Here is a 16,404-nt window from a genome sequence, read left to right as displayed (position 1 = left end):
ATTTTCTCTATACTAGAGAATTCTGTTGCTGTAGAGTCAACGTTATATGTCAGTGAAAGTTAGCTCAGATATGTTTTTAAAGGCCAAACACGAGTTTAAAACAAAAAGAATATATGTGAACTGATAGTGAGCTTATACTAAAAGAATAGATATTTCAGAAAAGATCTATAAAAACCAAGGTGTTCACAATGGCTACCTCTTGATAGTAAAAGTATTGAACATATTTTTTGGACCATAGCTAACCACTGAGTTTGTAACTTTTCTCTATCTTAGTGCTGCTAATACCAGATAAGTTCTCCCCAGAGTGACGGCTGCCATTTTTCCTCTTCCAACCCCAGGAGAGGTCACAGGGCATTGAAGAATGGCAGATGATCGGAAAGATGAAGCAAAGGCACCTCACTGGACCTCAGCTCAACTAACAGAGGCATCTGCACACCCACACCCACCTGAGATCAAGGATCAAGGTGGGGCAGGGGAAGGACTTGTCAGAAGCGCCAATGGATTCCCGTACAGGGAGGATGAAGAGGGCGCCTTTGGAGAACATGAGTCACAGGGCACCTACTCAGATACCAAAGAAAATGGGATCAACGGAGAGCTGACCTCAGCTGACAGAGAAACAGCAGGTAACTACAGGTTCTGTTGCCAGTGCTTGTTTTGTGCTTTTGAAGTCTGTTTAAGTGAAAGTGAATTAATTTACAGCCCTGATCTTCTTTCCCTACTGGTAGAACTGAAATTCTAGTCGGTCAGGGGAAATAGACACCAAAAGAAGAGAAGAATTGTGGGAATTAGCCTGACACTCCCCCAAATTAGTTGTATTCTCAATCTCATCTCCCTAGTTTTTACCACTTAAATTTTAGTAGACAAATGGCTCAGTGTATGTGTGTTTTGCTAGTAGCCATCAGCATTTTAACTCACTGAAAGAAAACTTCACAGTTTCTTATTGATTCCCTTGAGTGGTATTGGACTTAAATCTGATTGATTCCTCAGAAACGTGTTTATTTTCTAGGGCGGAAAGGAATATAGGGTCCATCTCCCCAACTTTAAGAAGAGAAAAAAAGAAAAGAAAACAAACACACATAGAGACACAGGAACCATTTCATACTTCCTCAGATAGCTTTTTAAGAACTAATATACAGATGCTTGAAGAACAAAATATAATTTAATCTTAAGTACTTCCTTTCAAAGTGTAATCTCTACCAATAGTCCTCTTTACTGTTGATAATATTGTCATTAATGGCATAGGGAAACACTAGCCTGCCCTATAATATTCTTCTCCATTCTTTTCCTTTTTTCTGTGATTCAGAATTTAATGCATTTGAACACAGGAACTTGCAGACATGCTACTCAAAAAGGAGAAGAAAGGCGATGCCCCCTTATCATCCTTTACTTATTCAAAGATCTGTTTTTTTACACTCAATTAGTTACCAACACTTATCTACTCTACACTCAGTTCAAAAAATATATTTAAATTTTAATGGGGAAATAGGAAAGGTATTTCAAAGGAGGAAAAATTACATAAGTACATAATGTGATTTTTTTTTAATCTATTCATTCAGCAAACTACTGTTGCACATTTTCTGCATGCATGCTGTGTTAGTTTCTGTGCTGGGGCATGTGCAAGACATAGTCTCTGAACTTCATGGAGCAACTGATCTAGTAGCAGACGTGAGACCTGTGCATAGAAGTAATTCAAACACAAAATACAGTGTGTTAAGTGCCAAACAGAAAGGCAGAATTGAAGAGGGATTGTTTCCAAAAAAAGTTTCCATATTGTGCAGAGTAGCGTCTTGAGGTGCCACAGCACACGCACAGGAGTGTGGCAGGAGGGTTTCAAATACTCAGAGGAAACAGTGATACTCATTGGCTGTCAAATACTGTGTGAACTTTACTTCAGGATAGTTTAGTTTCAACATTAGATCGCACCACATTTCTTTTCAGGATGTCCTATCTTTGTGAAGCTGGTTTTTGGCAGTTGCAGTGATAAAAAGCAAATACCCTGCAGAAAGAAATTTATGTGGAATAGGAAAAAGAAGGTGACAGAGTCCAATCTTATTCAAGAATCTGAAATGCTGTGCAGTGCCCAACAGACACATATATCCCATTAGGATAGAGTACATAAAGTGAATGACTCAAGAAATCATGTCTTTAATAATAACAATATTATTAATTATTATCCATGGTGGTGGTGGTGTCAACATGGACCACAAGGGCACTCTTGATCAAGGAATATTTTTCTTCAGCCGAGTGTGATATAGTTTGAAGAGGGTGGGACTTGGGTGTCAGGAGGACTAACTAGGAAAGTGTTGACGGGACTGAGGCATAAAGAGTTGAGGACGTGTTGAAACAAAATGGTTGTGGGAAGGAAGGAGATAATGTGACAGACCAGGATTTTTCTCATCATTATATCCAGCAGCACTTGACATTATGCCTCAAGGACTCAATAAATGTGTGTTGAATGAGTGGTTGAATGAATGCATGCAAAAAGAAAAAACAGTTCTTTTCAAATTAATGGTGAAAGCAATTGAAAGGTCTCATTTTGTCTCTTGAACTCTCACCAGTTGACTCTCACTGACTATTACGGAGGCTTGTGATATACTCGAGGGAAAAATCACTGCAACGTACTTGGTCAAGCAATAGAGAACCAACATCACTCACTATTTCATTTTTTCAATGGTCTTAATTAAGTATTTAAGAGCATCAGAAAAATCTGTTTGCCAGGTCAGTGTGTCCTCGCCAGCTTGAGAAAGTAACATAAATTAAAAAGAGACTAACAGATGTTTCTTTTAAATTATGGGTTCGGGACCATCCAGACATAATTTCTGATTCAGCTTAACATATATCAAATGAATTTTACATTACCTTTGGAAGACGAATTACATAAGTTTTATATGTTTGTTAAGAGTGACAAAAGTTGTAAACAGCGAGCTGTGGGTTACCAGAATGATGTTTTTCAGTCCAAACTCTGATGTGATTTTAAACCAGTCTCCCTCCAGAAATAATAGGCCAAGTATTGAATCCATCAATTATCCACATGTGGAAAGTGGTAGGAGAGGAAGAATGTAAAATATTATCTCCTCATACCTACAGAGGATGTTTCAGTGATAAGTTAATGTGCAATTAAACTTCTCTCCAAAGTTTAGCTTAATAAAATAATAAATTGTATCACTGATGGTGTATATGTAACTGTTTCGCAAATTACAAACAAAAATCATCCCCAGGAAAAAGTAACGTTCTCAAATCTCAGGTATGGTCTTTAAAAATGCTATCCTTTGTTGATAGAAGTCACTGATACAAGCTGGCATTGTATTTTGAGGTGATTGTTTTAAAGAGGACCAGGCCATGTACTAGCCCACTCATATCATTCCATATGATCTATTGGGATATTGCAATATCCCCTGTAACAGATATTTCTCAGGACATTGTTAACATGAAACATTTCTCAGTGACATCAGGTCCTCGGCTATGTTATAGTGTCCAGGCCATTGCCAGCTGAATCCAAAGATCTTTCTTCTATTTTCCTTCTTTTCTGTAGTCTTCTCTTCATTTTTAGAAATGTCTTTTCCTTAAAGTTACCTATTTTTATTAATCTCTATAAACAATATCACATAATTAATGAATCGCAATCATCACATCTCCCTCCAACTTCATCTCTTCATCCGAGTGGGCTTTCTTCAACCAAAGGTCTACTTCATTCTCTCTCATTTAGGCTTTTCACCTTCATTTCTGGGCCATAATAATTTTTTGTTTTTGAAAATGCAAGCCTACAGTCAGCTTAACTTTGATCTTATGCACTGGGACAGTGGCGGGGAGACAGGGGAGAGGGTAGGTGTTGGGCAGGACATTCTGGAAGGAAATAACACTTTGAATTACATTTCTTTATAGCTTACCCTTCTAGATTTTGTCTCTTTCCTTGTAATTTAAAGCTAATCCATAGAAAAGCAGATAGAATTATATGCTCACCTATTATAGCATAACTGTTTTACTTTAAGGATTTTCCTTTCATTTACTTATTAAAGGGCCCTTTTTAGAAGCCATGCCACAGAAGCCTAAAAAAAGAAATGAGGAACCATTGAGAAATCAGGCCACTTTGGAAAGTTATTATTACTGATAAGTGAATAAAACATAAGACTAAAGTAGCCATTTTAAAATTGGTTTGCAAACATGAATAAGTAATTATAAAGGCTCGCAATAAACCCTTTCTCTCTTTCCCATCCACTTATCTTTATTTGCTCAAGCAAGAGGAATGCATGTTGGTCCACACAGAGTTTCAACTCTGAGCAAAAATTAGAAGCCTCATCTCTTTAGTTTCTCATTCGTGGGTGGGGCCCAGAGTCACACTACAATTTATATCAAGGTAACATCAAGAAAACTGGAAGGACGTTATCTTGTAGGACGACTTGTAGGAAAGTCCTCCTCTTTCCAAGTCTAGTGACCTGTCCAAGACCACGTGGCTACTCAGCCCCTCTCTGTAGCCCAGTGCCCTTTCCACTGCTGTGCACTGTCCGATTCAGAGCCGCACAGCCAGCTGCAGCGGTTCTCAGTCACAGCCACCAAAGACAGTTCTTCCACTGCAGAACCATCACATCCACACACCTCTAAGCATGGCAGAAAATCAGGCCTTTCTTCCCAGTTTTCAGAATAAATCCAGATAGAAAGGAAGCAATTCTGAGAAGTTAATAGATGTCAAAACTTTGAAGTATTTAAACTCATGCTTTCGTGATTTTGACTATTCTAAGGTACAGTGCTTTAAGTACCAGTAGGACACACCAGTCACGGTAGAAAGTGCCGTCATGATCGTCAAAAGCCAGCACAGCTATCTCTTTGAGTGAATGTAAAGGTTAAAGGGCACTTCCTCAGTAACCGCCCCTTGACTTCCCTGGGCTGCTCTGTTTCCCCAGCATTTCCGGGGATTCTTTCCTGGCAGGTCCAAGCGGTAAGATCTATAAAAGGTCTTCCGCGTTATCCATGGTCCCTTTTTCAGAGCTTTTCAATGGAGATGCACCTTCTAGAGCCTTGCCTGCCCTTTCTCATCCCCTTGACTCAAGCAGCCAAGTGATAAATATACTCATATAGCTAAGTTTATTGTTGCCGGAATTGTAAACTTAAGCTTGAAAACAGACGATGGAGGAAAAGGTTGTCATCGCTCACAAGCAAAAATCTGAATATACCTTTGAAAGCTTCTATGCTTTCCCTTTTCAATCTTAGAAAATTCAAACCTGCCTTTCCTTACCTCCTTGTTCCCCTCTGCCTCCTGCCTCCTGCCTCCATTCCCAGATTTGAGATTTACTGGTAGGAGTCATCATTCCATTTAAGCTATGGCATGTTGTATATAATATACAGGAATGTACGCAGAGCCAAATAGGACAGAACTATTTCTCCTGGGAAACGACTGAGCCATCCACACCACCCCCCAAGGCAAATAAACAAGCTGGCCTAACAATGCAAGAGGTTGCAGATTTTCCTTTCCTTGTTGCCATGCCAACCACTCATTGCTCGAGCTGCCATTTCCCTGAGCTCCACAGAGAGAGGAGAGTTATTTAGCATTCAGGGTGGATCTGCAGAAAAGCACACGGCCTCACTGTGAAGCGTCTGGGTCTGGCGGCGCCGATGGATGAGGAGAGAAAATGGGGATCTTTTCAGTGTTTTCCTTCGAAAGGTTAGGCATCTGGGGCTAGAAAGAGTGAAGAAGACCAGGATTGACAGAAAAGGCCATTCCGTGAGGTTCGTATGTGTCACGTTTGCTTTGTCCTCTGTGGTTTCTCTACCATTTGAAACAGTTTTGGGGTATTAGCTTCAATCATGTGTGGCTTGTCTTACCGGTAAATAGAAGGACCTGAATCTAACTGGGGGCTGGCCTACGTGGACATCATAATACAGAACTGCCTCTCTTACTCTCGGTGAGATGTGAGCTTGTTTATAGCAGGCATTGCTAACTAGAGCTTATAATCTTATACAAATTGGAGGAAAAGACAGGCACCAGACACAATTGTTTGTTTAAATGTGCAGTTATAGGATAGTTCTTCCTATAAAAATCTACCTCGTATCTATCTTTGCTCTTCAGCCAGAGTCCTAGAGTTGAGATGCGATTGTCTAAAGCCGGTAATTTTGAATCAAAATTTAAGGAAAACCTGGTTTCTCTCAACTCCTTTTAATTAAACCCAGTGACTCAACAAATAAAATATGATTTTATTCCTCTGAATTTTAACTACCTACAAACACTTCAAGTTGTGAAGAGCAAGGTTCTTATCTAACACAATATAATTTGATGTTTAAAAATTAAGATTAATTTGCATACACATGTACTTCCATGTATGTTCCTCCAGAAAATTCCTCCCGTACACTTGTAAAAATATTCTTGTTTCTTTATTGTCTTGTTTTGCGTTAAATGCCAGAATCACATCACAAATGCTAAAGAAAAGAAAGTATTTTATCATTCTCTTTGGTCCACTGACACTTTTTGAAGAATTACTGGGTTGAATTTGAATCTTAATCAGCACAACAGATTTCAGCTAAGAACAATTCAGACCTACTTGTAAAAATTGTGTCTCACTGGTGTCTAGATGTAAGTATAATTTAATACTATTGTATTTTTTACTTGATCCTTTCCCCTAATTCTGTATTTTCTAAGACGTTATCAAATGTTTAATTTGCTGTCATGTTGTGTTATCATATTTTCCTTCTAATGTATCGCAATTATTTGAGGGTTTTAAAATCTCCACTTAGAAAAGAATTCTAGACAGTTCATAACATCTTTTTATTTGTAGTGGGTAGATGACAATAATCAGTCATGGAAGCAAGTCTTCCTGGATTCGTTTTTGGACCATCTAAGCCTGTCTTTTGGTTAGGATTACGCACGGCCTTTATCTGTCCCTTGTTCAATTTCTAAGAATTCTCTCCTCCCAAAAGAGAAAAGACCAAAAAAAATTTTTAATAGTAATTTGGAACAAATTAATCACCCAAATATCTAGAGAATATATTTATCATCAATCAATAATATATTTTGGGGTCAAGTGTGATGTATATATGAATTGATTATATTGCTTGTATGTGTCAGAGAAAAATATCTGTCACTGTGTACCACATACCACCTTGAGGGTTGGCTTTAGGTCTGGTTTCATTGCTTGTGGGAGATTAGTAGACCAGGAAGTACCTAGCAGTCATCCCTCCTCCCTGTTTCCTCCCCAAGCTGCTTGAGATGAACCGACTTTCCGCTTCAGTGTGTCAAGCCCTCTCGCTCCCTCACACTTCACTGCTCCTTAGCACATTACATCAAGCGCTGCTTTGACTGTCAGGGGAGTCTGGAAATTCATACCCGGAGCAGATGAACAGAACAACTGGTGCTGCATTGCAAACCTGGTCGTTTAAGCATGATCCGACTTGGCATCATGAGTCCCGAGGGGGAAAGGACACTGAACCACTGGCTGCCCGCTCACTGTGTGGCTCCCCTTGCAGAATGAGTCACCACCCAGCAACCCTCACAGAAAGTACAGCTCTAAACCCAGCCATGCTGATGAGCAGAGAATGAGGAAAGCATATGTCCTAAGCTCTTGTGGCAACTTTTAACAAATACGCAAATGCTAGGTGATTATTAGAACACGGAAATGAGAGTGCAACGTCTGTCTGCTTTTACAGTTGATTTCAGCAATGCTCAAACTTTAGAAGACATTAGGCAAAACTGCACAATAAGGGGGCAATCAAGATTCAGAAAAATCGTGTATAATAGAGATGATTCAGTCTCAGCAGCCTGAAAATTAGACTCAATAATTTTTTCAGTCCAAATTTTCTATTTGGAAACACAGGTCAAGGCAGTGCCAGGATGTGAGCACCACTGATTCTTGCATAAGTGACCAGTGTGAATGGTCAGTCCTCTGATTGAACTGACAGTCTTCTCTTTTGCAAAACAAGTTAATTTGCCCAAGCAATCTGCTATGTTTTCATTCGCATGCAGCTTTGTGAAACAAGCGATGGAAAAGTATTTTGAAAGGATATATATAGCAAAAGAGATGATCAGAAATCCATGATCAAAGGTCCAGAGCTGATTCATTTTATTTTCTCAAATGAATCTTCCTCTTTCAAACATTCCCATGTCCCATGTTTATATCTTGCTAATAATGTTCGATTATATCGAACATTTTACTGAGGTTACCTGTTCCTTGTTTTAATCCCCATCACTAGGTGGTAAGTGTTTTGAGGTAGAAGTTGTACTTCATTCCTCTTCTTGTTCCTTCTGGTATATGAAGCAGTGTTTATGTTCTATAGTAGGTGCTAATAAACGTTTTTGAATTGAGATAAAGAAGAGAAAGAGTTAGTATCCATGTTCGGTTTTGAGAATGAAAATTACATAAACAAAATGTGGCTACAAAAATTATGCCACAGTGTAAGCAGTACATTTGTGGGAAAGACTATGTTAGAAAGGAACATTGAAACCAAAAAAGCAAACAGAAAAACAATGAACAGAGGCTAGATTCAAAGGAAAACTATAAAACTGTTGACTAGGACAGAAAGGAATTAAGTAGGAACTCTGAAATGCTATAGTTGAAAGCAGTGTCGTGGAAGGATACAGCAGATGGCTTCATGTATTCTGAAAATGAATGTGAAGTTTCAGTGTGAAGAAAATACATCTTTGACTTAAGATAGCAGTAAGACATCTGATTAGAAGTATTTTCTTGATGATGGAAATAACTGAACTGGGAAGAATATGAAAAATCAGGATAAATGACCTTTCTAAGGACGTCTATAGTCTAACAGCTAAGACATACATACACGGATATTGAACAACTTTTCATGCTCGTTCTTGCAAAATTGAGCCCAGTGTAATATTTGTTGGCCTCGATAGAAAATGAACTGAAATATCCTGCAAAGAGAAATGTACAATGCACATTCTTGTTGATCCTCTGGCTATAATGTAAGGATTGCCTCACTTCTGTAGGTCAGGAGCACACATAAATTTCCTTTCTGACAAATGGAAAAACTGAATCTTAAAGCAAATGGATGTTCTAAGTCATAGACTTAATTATTACCTCTTTCTTAAGGAAAATGCCAGTATTGTCTTGGAGAGGTGTTACCCTGTTTTTGAAGGTCAACCTGAATAAAATATCACCAATGTCCTTTTATTCTCTACGTCATCTTTAAGTCTATAAAATGACTTGAAAATGATGAGTTCTTAGGTAGTAAACAGCATTTCCCGGTTGAATAACGGGAATATTTATTCATTAACTTTAGGAAAAAAAGTTTCAATTTCAATTAGATATATTTATCTAGGTTTGTTATTTAAAAAAAAGATAAGAGCTTTTCTTTTTGACATATTAAAACGAAAGATTCTCCCATTTACATTTTCTAATTCTAATCATTAATTATTTCATTATTTAAAAGACTTTATTCATCTCCAAGGAGAAAATAATAAAATAAAATAACAAGGAAAACAATAAAAACAACTCCAATTACTTTTATAAGCAATTTTTAAAACGAATCAATTCATTGGATACTTTTTCTTCCTGTTGCATTTTACATGTTACTATCCTTTATCTCAAAGCCCAAGTTTATTTTTCTCTTCCTTTAAAAATTAGGTATCAGTTGTTTTTCTGATTAGGTCGAAAAACCGAGATTTGTGACTAAAGCGTTGAAAAGATTGGAATAAACCAGCTCTCTTGCGAGCTTTTACCAGAACACAAAAGCTATATAGGGAAACCTACCTTTTCTCAAAAAAATTACACTTACTTAGCCTAAGTCACAAAGCATCTAAGATAGTTCCTCTAGGCCAGTTCTTACCTAATTCTTATGTCTTGATTGTAATAAAAAAGAAACAGAATTGAGTTCGAAGCAAGTACACATGTCACTTTCCAGAGTCACATTCCAGGAGGTGAAGTTCAGTTGGGATAATAGTGATCTTTGTCCTCACGGAAATATCTGCCATCAGCCTAAGAAAAATTTAGTACTTGAAATGCATTGTGGGCCATCTTGAACTTGCACATACGATCTGAATGCAACATTGAAAACACTGCTCAGGAACTTGGCTGTTTTGGTGACACAGGTTTCCTTTTTAGCTGGATTTCATTGTTTACAGGTGAATTGAAGCTACTCTAGCTGATAATTCAGCATCTTAGGCCTGGAATCACCAGAGAAGGTTAATTTAATTTTTTTTTAAGTGAAGGAATAAAAACCTCCCAAATTATGTTCAATTTTTTAAAGTAAATTTTAAAAGAAAGAGCATTACTTTAATTCTAACTAGAAATGCTTGAATCTCCTGTGCTTAAGTAATGGTGTTTCAATTTTCCCTACGTTCTCTGATGCAACTGGATTTGAAAAAACTTATAAATACAAAATGCTTTTTCTTCACTAGGTCTGTAGAAAAATAAAAATTACCAAATATGCTTGCTAGAAAATATTTTGAAAAATCTATCTGATTAAAATGTTGAGATGTTTCTTTTATTTTATTCTATAAAATTTTGAGTACAGTGCTTCAACTAATAGAATGATTATATTAAAACTTTAAAACTGTACTTTTCTTCCTATAGCTTTTGATCACCTTGTTACTGTCAAACCAAATCATTCCCACCTTTCTGTTTCATGTTGCATTTCAGAATTATCCAAAAAAAAGTCGGGGGGAGCAGAAACCACAAAGTTCCCTGGTTTCATAAGAGTTTTTCCTTTACAGCAAACTTCTCTTTAGGAAAACAGACCCAAATACAAGCTTAAATAAAACATTTTTGAAGGGTGGAGGATCTCTGTAAAAGTTGGGAAGGAGTGATTGATAAACTAGTAGGGGGATGATAATGAATCACGAAAACCAAGCTATTTTCAGTCATATTCTTAGAACCAAAAATTGGTCACCTCTTCATGATCAAGGCTACTATATATGAAATATTGAAATTGTAAGTTCATTTTGAAGAAAAAAAGATAAAAGTCCTGACTTAGAAATGTTCTTTAAGTGTCAGGAAGAAAATAATATCTATTTTCATAGTAAATTGATTTTTCATTGCCATATTTTACTAAGAAAAATACAGGACCTTTTTATGAAACTTGATTTTCCATACCATCAGGAAACCCCATATATCTCTTCCATAGGATTGTGTTTTTCATGCCAAATGAAACTGTGTTTTTGAGCATAGTATAGCATATGATTATGGTAACGTCTGCCTATTGGGGAGGCTAAATAATGAAGTAAATAGAACTTGCCTTGAGCACCTTTCCATTTGCTTCCTGAATCCTGGTTCTTTGTTTTCTTCAGGTTGTCAGCAGTCACCAGCAGATACCTCATATGTTCAGGATCTGCAACCCCACTGCAAAGCCTAATTGCCTTTCCCCATGTCAGCCTGCCTACCCAGATAGCATCCATTCCTGCATTTTTTTTCCAGCTTTGCTGCTCCATCAAAATTGATCTACCTTTCTCTTTCTGCTGAGCTCCTGCAATAGAACAATCAGAGCTATTGCCATAATGAGTTACAGTTTTAAACTTCCTAAATATCATTTGCTTTCTGCTATAAAGCTTCAGTGTCTTCAAATAAAGAATGGGTACTTTGACAGATTTAAGTATGATATAGATGGCACTCACAATTTGCAGTTATGTCTTGAGGTGTGCTTGGTAACAACGAAACCCAGTACACAGAGAAGAGACATAGACTGAAATAAGTAAATAGCAATGAAGTAAAATCATTAATGTAAAATTTTATTTCAGCAAATCCCTAAGGGGTATTTTCTAAAATAGGATTTGTGTGTTATTTGCAAATTTCTGAAGATAAAAAATTACTTGCCCTTTTTTGTCTTAACACAATGAACACCTATTGTATCCCATGATTAGAGAGAAATTCATTTAATAGTATTTTCCATGGGATGGATTAATCAATCCAGAACATAAAAGAAATTTTTATTTTAGCATAATTTTTGGCATAAAGAAATTTTAAAATTCTATTAAAGTCTTTGCTTTTTGCTAATCATAATAGCACCAAAGACAAATATAACATTGGACTTAACACTTATTTTCTTACTTAAAAAAATTATTTTCTTACTTTCAAAATCTCTTGATTTTGCTACTTAGAGACCCTGGGAAAAAAAGTCTTTAACTATTGGTAATTTTAGTTCTTTAGACTTTTTATTTAACAAACATTATTAAAGGACAAAAGGAGGATGGCTCAAAATTATCTTTCTTCTTTATTTTTTGTTTTGTTTTCTTTTTCACCATAGCATTTTAGTTGTCAGAATTTCATGATGTAATTAATTCCATTGTACTTTACCCACAGGATAATTGAAACATGGTTCTCAGGTTATGTATATTTAGTTATAATTTGAAAAGTATAAAGAATTACCATGTGCACTTAGCGACATAGTCTGTCAAGTCTTTCAGGACTGATATAAAGAGAATATTTGCAGACAGTATTTTATATAGCTCCAAAGGCAAAAAAAATAAATAAATAAAACAGGCAGTTGTAGAAGATGGAGAATCACTTATTTAAAACATTTACAGTTCCTGAGAGACTTGCTAAGAAGAAAGCACACAGGCGGCTGTTGTATGTATGTTGCTATTTGCACAATCATTCTTAGAACCACATCAGGCCTGGAGGTTTAAGCAAACTGTACTTACACAAAAGTCATGTTGGTCTGTCTGTTTGTTGATTGAGTGTACCCTGTGATGTATTGTGAACAAAGTGATTTTCCCATCAGCTGGTTCCTAAATTCCATATGCTTCCAGGTCAGGAGGCCTCCAGAGATTGACTTAAGTCATCATGCTGGGGATGAGTTAGAACTACCAAACCAAAGGCAGCTAAGCTGGTGATTTTTACTATTTTATTGTAACAGTTTTTCCTGGATTAACTATGTAAGTTTATAGAGGTAAATAGTAAAGACTTTCCCTGGTGTCTAGAGCACTTATATATACTTTAAAAATTCACTCCAATAATTTTTTTTTTTTATAATCCAGAACTTTTTCTCATCTTTCCATCATATCCTCTAGGTTTTCGTAGGTTTTCCTAGGTTTTACAACTATAGAAGCAGTGATTTGCCCATGTGAAATCTTAGACTCGCACCCGGTACCCAAGTCCTTTGAGGTACCCAAATACTGATGAAACTTTTGACGACATTGAGAGACCTTTACGTGCTTGAATGCTGACACGTGCACACATTCACACACACACCCATGCACACTTGTGTGCACTAGTGGTGTTCTACACACACACTACGTTTTGTATTATTTATCTCACAGTTACTCTAAGGATGAATTTATTCAGGCTTTCTTAGTTTTATTGATATTTCATCTTTTCATTAATGTTATTAATAATGCTCATGCTACATTCCTTTGACTGTGTGTTCAAGACTTAATGCAGAAAATAATCCAATTTCTCACAAGTCTACAAGGAATAGTTCAGTGGTAATGGTTTTGACAAAATGCAAAACTGAGCATTTCAAAGCTCTAAAAGCATTATCAATTCCCTCAGTGCATTAATTATCGTATTCAATTCATTCATATTAAAGCAATTTGAAAATTTCAGAGGGACAAATTCCCCAAGAAATTTTTCTCAAATTGAGATCAATAAAATATTACATGATTTAATTAGTAAATGTTTATTATATGGGCTACAAGCAACAATATAAATATGCACACATGATTACACTGAGATCCCCCAGCACCACCAACAGCATAGACTTTTAACTAGAATATGTAAGTATAAAGCTAGACTATATTTATTTGCTCACTATATTTCTTCTGCTTAAATGTTCTTCAAATTTTCTTTCTTCCTATTTCCTGCTGGACCCTTAAAATTAGAAGCAAAATTATCCAGTAAGTACTATTTCTGATCTGTACTTTGCTTTTCTAATTACTTTTGATTCCATACTATAATACCCTTAACCTGCAGTAAACCATCCTTTCACTAAAACAGTCTTAATTTACTACGCCTTCCCCCTTGACTAAATTTAAACGTTAGGCCGATTCTGTTCAAGTTCTGAAAACTTCATCTGAGTAAGTTAAATTGTCAGTCTAAACAAGATTGTGGATTTAAACACATGGGCTGAAACAGAAAAAAATGGAGAGAGAGGGAACATTCTCCTATAATCACAGGCTGTACTCCCAGTACTAGCCCAACCAGGTTGCAGATGCACTTCAGAAGAGGACCATATAAGTGACTGTGGATAAATCAGCTAAAATCTATGGCCATTACTAAAAAAAATCTTACAAAAAACAAATAACATGTCCGGCAAGGAGATTGCCGCACTTTCAAGCACAATTTAAATGTAGGAATACCATATCTTCTTCATCATTGTATCTCCCATAATGACTAAGCAAAATTCCATCCTCTGTAGTGGGTGCAGTATAAATTCTCTTAAATTTAAGTACCAGTCAGAACCAAACCTTGTGCAATCATGATTCTGCATCTTAAAATGCATTTATCTCCATAGACTACCTTTACTGCAAAGGCATTTCTCCCCATAAATTAAATAGATCCTAATTTTAATCAGTAAATCTTTAAAAGAAATCTTTGGAAGACGAAGCTGGTAGGCAGAGATCTACAGCTGCAGTGTTGGCCAAGGTGACCCTTTGGGATCAATCGGAGTCTGACGAAGGAGGGATATGCCAGTGCTGGTCTCTAATTAGTGCTGAGGTGCCAGGGAAACAAACGCAACAACAACAACAAAATACAATCTGCTCTTTTAGTTTCCTTCATCACCACTTGATTATAGGAAATAGCTTCAGAGAGACCATTTACTCTCCAGATTAAGCACCGAGTAGGAGCAAAGAGCTTTCCTTCTTTCCCTGTTTCTGTGAATGTATCCAGGGTGTTTGTTTAGCAGAGTGCTTCAAACACAGTGCTTTCCTTGTTGACTAGCTTCCATCAGCAGTAGCAATTAGCACCGGTTTCCTAGGCAACCATTCTGTACCCTACTGAGAAAAACGCTTTCTTGACAGGAGCACTCTGTCTAAAACTGTTTTGTTTTCCTTTTTTCACAAGCATACGGTAGGCTTACTTGTCATTTCTTTTAACACGGCACTATTACGCCCGTTATTCTTAAAAGCAAAAACACTTACTGGCTTTTGGATCCCATGTGGTTGAATTCATTGTCTGCGGCTCTTACTTCTCTCTTAAACAACCTGAAAGAAATCAACAAAAATATGTTCTCAGGCATATGCCTACTTGCTAGGATTCTTTTGTTCACAGTCTGATTGGTGAGCCTGTGCAGGTTCAAGTAATCACAGCTGGTCCTGATGAAAACCCAAAAGGTACACATTCAAAATCAGACTTCTGTGTACACCAACGATGTCGTATGTTGCTCAGAACCAAGATGGTATTGTCAGGGCCACTGAGAAAGTTTCAACTCCATTGTTTTTTGTTATAAATTAACCAAACAATATTGATTGATTAATACAGCAAAATAACACAACTAAAAATACACGCTAAAACAAGGCCTGAGACTGTCAACAAAATTTTAAGTGGTAAAATACTGTGAACAGAGGAGCGTAGTGGTGGTGCGGCATGAATCACATCACGGAAAAAACCAGAGAGCTGCAACCCAACTGTAAATGCTGAATAGTATGGTACACGGATAGAGTGAAATGCACTGTAGCATAGTAGTCCGAATAAGAAGTGGCAGGAGACTGATACACTGTCTCTTAGGCAGTGACCCAAAATTGAGGCAAGGAGGTACTCGCTGGGAAAAGTGACAGAATAGTCCCAATGTATGACAAAAACTCTCAGCTCTTTACAAATGATGATAGTAGACTTGATGATAACAAGACAGTAAGAGTGATTAAAAGTGATATATAATTTAAATAAGCACTTGAGATTATATATATATATTTCAGTTAATTGTCACAACACACTGAAAGATGAATGGTACTGCTGTTCCCCTTTACACATAGGGTGGGCATCTGAAGGTTAGAGAGATTGTCATTTACTTGTAGCTAAGAGATAAAGGGAATTTGATTCCAGGTTTTCTGACACCAGAACTTACTATGATATAATATATTTGTGCTACACTGATACAAATCAAAGTGATATCCAAATGGGACAGGACGTTGCCTTTATCTATTATTTTGCCAATTTTCCAACCTGAAAAATGTGTTACTATGTGAAATAGATGATATTGACAGGAAATACAGGTGCCTAGTGTAACAGCTTGTTCAGTAACCTTGGATCACAGGTTTATTCATTATTTGGGAGAGTGTATGTAGCTTAGCATGATATCTTTGGGGTATTATCAAGTAGGTTTCTGTGGATGAGAGAGTATCTCAATTAGTTTCTTATACCTGTTTACTCCGATTGGTGGTATATGTTTCCACCAACATTTCCCCAATAACAAGAAAAAGACCTTGTTTCTTTCCAGAATTCAATTCAATCTAGTGAAGATTACTTTGATCTTCTTATGAATACTGATCCTATCTCTGTCACCCAGAATACATTTATCAGACAGACTTCA

At 36.8% G+C, this 16,404-nt stretch overlaps 1 protein-coding gene across 47 annotated transcripts in view; it reads left to right on the top strand.

Moving 5' to 3' along the window:
* Window positions 1–16,404, top strand: part of MAP2 (microtubule associated protein 2) — a 263,444-nt gene that overhangs the window by 189,846 nt on the left and 57,194 nt on the right. For 28 of the 47 annotated variants that reach the window (XM_064485019.1, XM_064485039.1, XM_064485040.1 and 25 more), the window contains one exon: window positions 339–623. In XM_064485019.1, coding sequence (XP_064341089.1) covers window positions 362–623 — 262 coding nt within the window. In that variant the 5' untranslated portion in view covers window positions 339–361. Of the gene's footprint in view, window positions 1–338; window positions 624–13,756; window positions 13,772–16,404 lie in introns of all 47 variants that reach the window. The other 19 variants (XM_031451870.2, XM_064485017.1, XM_031451872.2 and 16 more) reach the window with 1 other exon arrangement.

This window comes from Camelus dromedarius, chromosome 4 (assembly GCF_036321535.1).
Source record: "Camelus dromedarius isolate mCamDro1 chromosome 4, mCamDro1.pat, whole genome shotgun sequence".
NCBI classification, from domain to species: domain Eukaryota; kingdom Metazoa; phylum Chordata; class Mammalia; order Artiodactyla; family Camelidae; genus Camelus; species Camelus dromedarius.
This window is presented reverse-complemented; position numbering and strand designations above follow the sequence as displayed.